This window comes from Psammomys obesus, unplaced genomic scaffold (assembly GCF_907164565.1).
Source record: "Psammomys obesus unplaced genomic scaffold, mPsaObe1.curated_primary_1811, whole genome shotgun sequence".
In the NCBI taxonomy this organism is placed as follows: Eukaryota; Metazoa; Chordata; class Mammalia; order Rodentia; family Muridae; genus Psammomys; species Psammomys obesus.
Window position 1 is genome coordinate 3,216,974 of NW_026596158.1, and position 9,240 is coordinate 3,226,213.

The 9,240-nt window shown below is 54.1% G+C and overlaps 1 protein-coding gene across 1 annotated transcript; it reads right to left on the reverse strand.

Moving 5' to 3' along the window:
* Positions 1-452: 452 nt before the first annotated feature.
* Positions 453-8,389, reverse strand: LOC129667203 (androgen-binding protein homolog). The gene is made up of 3 exons (XM_055594700.1): positions 8,323-8,389; positions 7,703-7,881; positions 453-596 (listed from the first exon to the last, which is right to left on the reverse strand). Exons 1-3 carry the CDS (start codon positions 8,387-8,389, stop codon positions 453-455), a joined length of 390 nt encoding a protein of 129 aa, XP_055450675.1.
* Between the last annotated feature and the right edge of the window lie 851 nt (positions 8,390-9,240).

Here is a 9,240-nt window from a genome sequence, read left to right on the forward strand (position 1 = left end):
AAGGAGCGTGTTCCTGGGCTGAGGTTCCGGATATTGCGATCTCAGGAGTACTTGCGGTACAGCACGCATCCAGTAATTTCAGAAATCGCCACCTATGTGCTGACAGCTTTCGCGGAAACGCTAATCCTACAGGCCACAATAGCCCGTACTTTGCCTTTGACTGGAGCTCACACCCTGACAGGAACGGGCTTCCTGAGGCTGTTGGCATTTGCATTTCCATTTTAGGGATGAAGATACTAAAGTCCTGGTCACCCAAGGTCACCTTGCTCCAGGGCAGGGACGGGGTACTTGAGGGCTTTGGCTGGCCCCGTGTGGGTTACTTCACAGTCTCACTCCTTCCTCTCATTTCCATGGCTGCAGGGACACACGAGCTAGGCACAGGCAAGCGGAGGGTGTCTCACACTCACCTTGCCCGTCTATACCCAGGTCTCATGGTAACGAGAATGTGCACACTAGGGCTCTACGCCTTCATCTCCGGCAGTTGGACCCTGTATAGACACAGGATACTGAATCCAACACAGCAGCCGAACGAACACATCCCAGTATGTGGCCACCAGCAGCATGTCCTTTAGAAAGTACCACAGGCACCTGAGTTCCTGTGGGCAAATGCTGAGGCGAGACTGAGCTGGCGGTCAGTGTGCGGGACCACAGAGCTGAGACGCAGGATTCAGTCCTAGAGTGGCAGCTGAGGACCTGAGCCTTTGTTTGCCGAGTGGGGGTGGGGTTATTAGTGACTGAGGAAGCTTTGGAGTTGAGGGGAGACATCGTCAGAACCGGGTTACGGTGTGCCTCCTCTGGCTGCAGCGTGGAGAGCAGATGACAGGCAGGAGAGAGGAGCTTCTGGGCCCATGGCCAGTGAGGGCCAGCCCAGGGCTCAGGCTGCATCTTCGCTGTGATCTTAGGTACAGGAGAAATGGACGGCTTCTAGATTTGTTTCCAAGAGTGGTCCTCTTAGACAGCCCAGTGGAGGTTGAGGCAAGGCGAGGACACAGGGCCCACCTGGGGCTTCTGGTGTCTGTAGCCCAAAGGAAAGAAGGAAATGCTGTCAGCTGACCTGGAAAAGTCACCTGGATGGCTTTGGGGGTCCTTTTGTTTTTAAGAAGGAGTGTTAAGAAGTAGGCCAGTGGCCATGTGGAATATGAGCTGTTCTAGAGAACTCGGTGTGAAGGCCTTGAGCGTATGGCTGGACACAAGCCTGGAGCTCAGGACAGAGGTTCCAGCTGGAGGCATTCCTGTGTCAACGACCTGTATGTGGCTAGAGGTAGGAGGTGGTTACATTTAGGAAAGGAAAGCATCCAGGGGTGGTGGTGGCATTGCTGGGAGCAAGGAAGGGGGGAGGATGAGCTCAGGAACACTGGACGCATCTCTCAGGCTGCGAGGGGAGCCACAAAGACAGATATGGTTAAGCCATGTTCCTGGGCTGTTTGGCAGGGGACCAAGGCTGCCAAGAGATGCTGGTCATGGGATGGGTCTGAAAGCAAGGTGACAGTAGGGTGAAGGCAGGGGACCTCACCTGTGATTTTTGTGCCCAGACTTTTGTGGTAACTGCCGAGGACCGACCCAGCCGGTAGTCCCTCACCCACCGGAGAATCAAGGAATTGAGATATCAGGAAGGCACAGGTAGGTGAAATGACAGAGACCACACCAAGTAGTGTTGGTTTGCATCTGCTGCGCTTTACTGAAGTCAAGCCAACACTTATATAGTGATTACATAAAGAAGCACCTGAAGTTGACATATTTCCCGGAGCATTCAGACTTTTTACCAACAATATAAACGAAGTTTACATTTTAACTGAAAGAGTAACCTAGTAGAAGCAGTGTCTACAAAAAATCTTGGCCTAACAGCCTCTTAAGCAGAGCAAACATAGAACTAGTGCCTTATTTACATAGTGTTATTGCTGCTAATTTAGCGAGTAGAGGGCCAGGGGCTTGTTAAACTTGTGGCCTGTTTGCGTAGTTTATTGTCAGTTAATTAGGGGCTGTTAATAATCCTCTGAGTTAGGTCGGCTAAAGGTTACAACCCCCCTGGAGATAAGCACTGAGGGGAACTCCTCCTGTTTGTCTTACTAAGGATTTACAATCTTTCCTTAGAGATAAGATGCTTGAGCTAGCCTGTCTGTAAAAACTTATAGTATAATACAAAACTCTCTGGCCTTCTATGTTTGCCTATCTTCTTTTTGCCTCATCATAAACATCTGTGTTAGGTAATGGTTTTGTAGTAGCTTTACTGCAGTGGGAATATTTAGAGCATTTATCCTAACAGATCCTGATAGAACATTTTCTTTAGAAAGCCCTCAAACTCTTGTCCCTTTACTACCTACAATGTCTGGTTTTTCCACAAGCAATTCCTGATGCTGAATCTGATTTATCACCTCTCCTAAAATTTTATTTTCCTTCTACTCTTATTTTCTAAAGCTTTGAGTAATCTATTAGCGATGTGTTTCCTTGGATAGTTAATTGTGCTGTTCCAAGAATCATAGAGAAACAGCAAAAAAGCTCATTAATCCAATCTCGCAACCGAGGGAGCGTGGGACCCTCAGAATACGTCTTTTTGGCTTAGATGGCCATGTTAAGGTTTTTGCCAGGGACTTCCAGGAAGCTGATTCCCATAGGAAATGTATCTTCCGTCCGGCAACATAATTTTATGCTTACCTAGCACATTTTTATGTTTTCACAGACGACCCTGGAGTTAGTGTAGCAGATAACCTTGCTGGGGCCTGGAGGCCTTCCCTTGGGCTGGTAGACAAGCTCTCGGGTAAAGGGTTGGTGAAGGCCGAAGGGCAGGGAATCAGCTTTGATGGCTGCGATGTTAGGGCGTGTGAGTAGAGTCGGAAAGGACTCAGGGACTCACCAGCTGCCAGTAGATCTTGAAGGCTGAGAATGACACTAGGGATAAGGCAGCGCTTCCGCAAGTTTTGGGCAGGTCTGCTAAAGGATGGCAGCCATGGCTATGCACCCCAAGTACTCAGGATGCCTTTGATGTGAGCCTCGGGGCAGCTGCGGGTGGGAGATGAGACCAGTGGAGGAGGGTTGGTCTGCAGAATGACATTCTTGAAGGGGCGTGCGCGTATGTTCCCAGGACCAAGGGAAAAAGGCAAGCCTGGATTTGTGGGGTCCAGGGGAAGCAGATTGGGGAAGGGGAGCAAGGTGAGGAGTGGAATGGGACCTTCATGTCAGGCCTGTGCGCAGATGGAGTTTGCTCGTGTGACTGGCTGGATGTGGGTGACTCGATGACCAACGGGAGGAGGAAGAGCAGGGTGGCCTGGGCCCCAGCCTGGTACTCTCCTGTGAGGTAAGCCAGGACACTCGGAGGGGCACCCATAAAGGCGCTGCTTGATACTCCACTACACCTGTACCCTGACACGACGCTGGAGACCTTTGCCCTGCAGCCTCACTGAGTATGTTTCTTGCTCTCTCGCCTGCTGGCCCGGGCCCTTTCCTTTTTCCAGGAACTGCTCTGCCTCTCACAGTCATCTATGGAGCCTTCTTCCTTCTCGTTTTCCCTGCACCGGTGCTGCGGGTGGCGGGTGGGCAGAGGTCGCCCCTCATCCTGTAGCCCCTATGCCTGCCAGGAAATGATCCAGGATGGGAGTCTTCCAACCACCCAGAGCTCCCAGCAGGCAAACCTTCATCCTGGCAGGACACTGGCCCGACCTGTGCTTTCTGCCCACGCTCCACCGCTCCCCTCCAGCTGACCTTTTTCTCTTGGTGATTTCGGAAACCATTAAGCATTCTCTCTCTCTCTCTCTCTCTCTCTCTCCCATCTCTGTCTCTCCAGTACACGCTAGGCAAGTTTTCCACTGCCGAGCTGCAGCCCTAACCCTTGAAGCTTCTCATTACTAGTTTCCGGCCTCGTGCTCTGTCGTGGGGAGGGTCATCGAGTGCTCCCGAGTCCACTTGCCTGCCCTATTTCCTGAGGTTCGTGCACTTGTCCAGCCGGGGCTGGAGGAACAAGCCTGGGTGACGGAAAGATGTGACTCAGCTCCTACAGCACAGCCCTTGGAGGGCGACCAGCTCCGTGGGAGGAGAGTGAGCGGTGGAACTGCCCTCTGCCCATTAGCGTTTCTTCCCAAGGACAGGGGCCAAGGCTCATTTCATTCATTCACTTCCCACGCCTCACTCACCCCACCTCACCCCACCCCCGCCGCCCCAAGGCAGGGTGTGCCTGTGTCCTGGAAGCACCCTTTACCTTTTGTTGGCTTGCCCGTTCACCTCTGTCTTCTGGCACGGGCTAACCAAACTTCTCAGGCCCGCTCCTCTTCACTGTCCCCTCTGCGGAGCTCCCTCACAATGAACTACTCACGAGGTGGCCTGGGAAGTCCAACTGCACCCAAGAAAACATGGTGGCAGGCGTGGGAGAAGCGTCAGTGGCCCCGCTGAGCTTTTAGTCTGCACAAGTCCCTTCCCAGAGTTAGGCCACTTTCGGTTGAAGCTGTCTGACCGCTGGCATCCGGTGGCTCTCAGGGTAGAAATGGGGTGGAACGGGTGTGCCCCACTGTGCATAAAGTATAAAATGTGGGAGGCTTTCTTGTTTGTTTCTCTGTTTTGTTGTTGTTGTTGTTTTTGAGTCAGGGTCTCTCTATGTAGCCCCAGCTGTCCTGAAACTCACTCTGTATCTGTAGACCACGCTGGCCTCGAACTCACAGAGATCCACCTGCCTCTGGCTCCCGATTGCTGGGCTTAAAGCTGTGTGCCGCTGCTGCCTGGCACGGTAGGAGTTGTTTAATACATAAACCCATGAAGTCACCGCAGCCATGACGATGAACGTCTTGACTGCTCCTGCCGCTCCTTCCTTCCCTGTGTTAATGGCTCCTTTCCTAACTGCCCATTCCAGCATTCGCTGGTTTCTAGAGATCTGTTTTCCCCTTTCAGAAGTTCGCGTAAATGAAATGAGCGTCTTTGATCTCTCCATTAAGAGAGGAGCTCGTGGTTGTGTGTTTTAGGGCATTTTCCCCCGCATCACTAGCCCCTGGTTCGTTCATCTGTGAAGGGACCTTTAGCTGCCTTCCGGTTGGGGACCATTCCAAATAAAGCTGCTGCGAACCAGTTAGTCTCTGGTGTGAGTCAGTACCAAAGGCCTGGGTGTCTCGTCTCCACAGGCGAGATTTTACCCTCTAGACGTGATGCCAGGAAGACGGGCAGAGAAAGGACGCAGCGCTTGCACGTCCTGAGAGAACGAGCCACCCGGACCCATGTGAGGGACCAGGGTCATCAGGAGGCAGGAAAGCACAGGCGGGAAGCCCCGCCCTCTCCTCAGGGGTCCCACCGGGCAGAGGAAACAGCTCTAGGGTTTGCTGGCTTGAAGGATCCCAGCAGGTCTCAGGGTTATGCTCACGCCTGGTCCTAAGGTGTTGTTTTGGGAAGACACTGGCCTGGGTCCATACACTCAGGGGTCACTTCTTTGCCAGCCGGCCTTCCCCAGGGAGCCTTAGGAGCTGTGACGTCGGGACACTGAGCGCTCTGCGGTCCGGGACGGCGTGCGCCCTTACGCTGCACACTGAGGGGCCGTGCACTGGCTGCGCGCTCAGCCGGCGGCCGGACTAGCAGCTTCTCGCCGTGCTCACCAGCTGAGTGCAGGGAGCCCTCTGTGTTTCTGCCTCTCTCTTTACTCGCGCTATTATTCTGTATCCCCCCCCCCCACCCCCACCACTAACTAACGGCGACCGTGGTTTTTGCTTGTGCAGCTTGGCGTGCCTCTCCTTTTCGGCTGTTATTTTGTGAGTGAGGGCATGAGGGACCGCAGGGTGCACCGGAGGTCACCAGGGCATGTTGAAGATGGGTCTCGGGCTGGCTGGCTGACCTGGTGGACTCCGGGCTAGCCGGCCCACAGACTTCTGGGAATTCACTTGTCCCCTCCCGTCTCTCGATGGGAACGCTGGGATTATGGACATAAGCTCCCAAGCCTGGCTCCCCACGGGCTCTGGGAGTTGAACTCCGGTCCCCACTGACGCACAGAAGCGACCTGCCCACTGAGGCTTCCCAGCCCTCCTGACCTCGTCACCCGTTTACTTCTTGTTGTTTGTTATAAAGTTTTGTTTTTTGTTTTTCGCCTGCAGTTCTGGGGCTTGCTGCGTAGACCAGGCTGGGACAAACCGTGACTGTCGCTAGCAGGAGCCCACTCACATCGTCGCCTGAGTCGCTCCAAGGTTATGACTAGGGAGCCGGCAGTCCTGGGCAACATATGAGCGAGGAGCTGTGCGCCTCGTTTCTGTCCTGCTAGCCTGGTGAACCCTGTGGCTGCTTACACGCTTACACGCTTACATTGCCCTTAGAGAACCCTCATCGTACAGTCTCACAAAGCTGCATTAAGCCAGGTGTGGTGGCGCATTCCTTTAATCCCAGCACTCGGAAGGGAGAAACAGGTGGATCTCTGTGAGTTCGAAGCCAGCCTGGTCTTCATAGTAACAACCACCACCACCACCACCACAACAGTCTGCAATGGCCTTCCCGTGGTTACCCGGCTAGTCAGTGGCAGTCACCCGCTCCTCTCACTGTCCCCCAGATTTCCTGAAGACGTCACATGATTCCCACACAGCATGCAGACATGGGGCACAGAGCTGCAAGTGTTTATTAGAATCAGCCTAACAGGCTGAATGAGGAGGGGGCAGGTGTCTGGATTCCAACTTCAGGAGAGAACAAGTTTGCTATGAGCCATCATTTTCTGGAAAATCTCCAAAATTACTTTCATGGTATCATTGCCATAGAAGGCAACACACTCTTTGCTGAAGTACAATTTTTTCTGGAAAACAAAAAGACAGAAAGGGACAGAGGTGACTACAGGCAAGGTGCAGGACCTCACAGGGGTCCCCAAGAACCCACGATACGCTGCTTCTCATCCACGGGGAAGAAAGTTCTCCACAGTGATTCAGGTCTCCAGCAACACTCTGTCCCACGGGAGCCGCAGGAACAGCTCATCCACAGCTACCCTAGCCAGGTGTTGAGGGAGGGGAGATGGTTCCAGAAGGCATGATGGGAGCTAGGTCCGGAAATGGGACAAGGTGGCTGAGTCTGAGGACATCTGTCTAGCACATTAGCTGTGTGGCCATGTTTTAAAGATATCCCTGTTACGGGTGTGTTAGAAGAAATTCTCTTTTGGATAGCGCCATGATTTGGCAGGCCCTGACACTCAAACTAAAAGCACTTTGGGAACCAGGGTGAGAGTCATACTGTTCAAAACATGCATCTCTGTGATCCAGCAATACTTAAAACAAGAGACAAGGGGGGCAATGAGCAGCTGTGGCGAGCAGCTGCAGGCGCTCCCTGGGGTGCGGGTGGCATTTGAGCCACGGAGGCAGGTTCTTGCTGTGGCTCTGACAATGGGAGGAGGGCTCCGTCTGAGACAGGGGAGTAGAGTCAAGGGAGGCTCCAGAGAAAGTGACGCTGGACAGAGTTTCAGGCATCTTAGAGTAGAGCTGGGGGTGTCTGAAGCCAGACGAAGAACTCCCCAGTTCCACGGCCTGCCCTACTATGGGTAAGAACCCCGAGTTTACCCACCATGTGGGAGTGGATGCAGGAACCTGCATTGAACAGGCTGGGAGCGGCCCCCGAGTGCTGTGTTGGCATGCGCTGGGGTTGGCCAGGGTTGGAGCGCTCTGTGGTAGATCCCCTGACTGTTCGTAGATCTTCTGACTGTGTGTTGGCTATTGGTACCCACCATCTTGCCCTATGCTGCATGGGTGAGTGGGGGTAGGGAGGAAGTTACCATAACATTGGGTTCCAAAGCTTTCCTCCAGAGTCCTCCATTATTGTAGCAATCCTGGATTTTCCTGAAGGCCATGATTTCCTCGGTGGTAGCATTGAATTTAGCAGTGGACAAATCCAGGAAATGCCTGTTTCCAGAGACTGTGGCAACCATGAGTTCCAGGAAAGGAATGCATGCTTCTGCTGCAAACACAGACAGAAAAACCTCATTCAGGGACCCCCGGCTGGCAGAAGGGGAGGCTCAGGGTCCCTTACCACATCTACAAATGTCTTAGCAGACCTTCCCCCACAGTCCCGCTGTCCCAAAAGCTGCTGCCTCCCAGAGACGAGAGTTTCCATGAGTGTACGCACACTTCTGACCTTCACATCCATCCCACACCCGCCTCAGCTCCAGCTGTATGCATAACTCAGGGCCCCTCGACCCCAGGACCATCACTGCCATACTTTCACCTTGCACCCCAACTGTCACAGCCCGGAGCAGAAACCCTCAAGGGTCCTCTGCAGGACTGCTGGCCAGTGACCTCCCAGGGCCCCCCTAGATCTGTCTCAGGGCGCCGCTTGGAAATCTATCCGGGAGCGAGATGGGGCTGAGCCAGGGTCAGAGAGGCCGTCTGCTCCTGCTCTCACTTGTCTGGAAGCCCAGCTCTCCCATCGCCAGTAAGGCCAGCAGAAGCAGCATCCCCTTCATGGTGGAGAGTGCTAAATGCGCTGCTCAGAGCAGATCCTGCTACCTTATAAACCGCTATGCCCTGAGCCCAGTCCCCGCCCCCCCTGCTTCCAGGGAGCTCCAAATACCTTTGGGCAAGAACCTAGCACCTGTGGATCCCCTTTGCACTTACAAGGGGGGGGGTGAGTGTGGGAGCCCCTCCCACTCCGAGCAACAAATGGCCAGAGACATCCTGATGCCATCATTTTCTGGAGAGAAGTGCTTGTACCTTTGCCAAAGAGGGCTTAGAGCTGACCTTTCTAAATGGCCACATGCCGAGCCAAATAACCTGTCATCCTGTTCCACCTGTCACCTCTGCTTCCTGGGCACACTCTTCCTCACCTCTCCTGGCCCCAAGCATGTCCTCTTCAAGCATGGAGATGGAAACGGGTGGCGGGTGGTGGGGGTAGGGGGGGAGATAAAGAGGAGTCAAGGAGAGATTCCGTCACTGTGAGGAGCCCATAGCCCAGACCACAGCATCCGCCTGAGTTCAAGACATGAGCAGGGGTGTGCGTGTCTGGGCCATACTGGGCCCCTTGCACATCTTAGCTGCTGAAGCCTTTGGACTTGCCCCCCCCCCCCCCCCCCCGCCAGGACAGTGAGGCCGGCTTTGGGGCTCTCAGCGGCTCCCAGCCAGGGTAGTCCCCGGAGTTTTGTCCTTCGGCTGTCATCAGGGAATGGTGATGTTTGCATGCCACAAATTCCCCTTCACCGCCATTCCTGCTCTTCCTTCCTCCTGTCTTTTTCACCTCCCTCAGTAAGCACGTCTCCAAGAGGGCCGAACAGCAGAGTCCATGCAGTGACAGCACTCGGGATCCCCGTACCGTGAGCTC

What these genes read in the sequence shown, in the direction of transcription:
- LOC129667203 (XM_055594700.1), bottom strand. Translation starts at nt 8,389, where the DNA reads ATGAAGGGGATGCTGCTTCTGCTGGCCTTACTGGCGATGGGAGAGCTG. An exon ending in GGGCTTCCAGACAAGTGAGA is followed by an intron (nt 7,882 to 8,322) that starts GCAGGAGCAGAC and finishes TGTTTGCAGCAG; the next exon opens with AAGCATGCATTCCTTTCCTG. An exon ending in CTTTGGAACCCAATGTTATG is followed by an intron (nt 597 to 7,702) that starts GTAACTTCCTCC and finishes ATTTGCCCACAG; the next exon opens with GAACTCAGGTGCCTGTGGTA.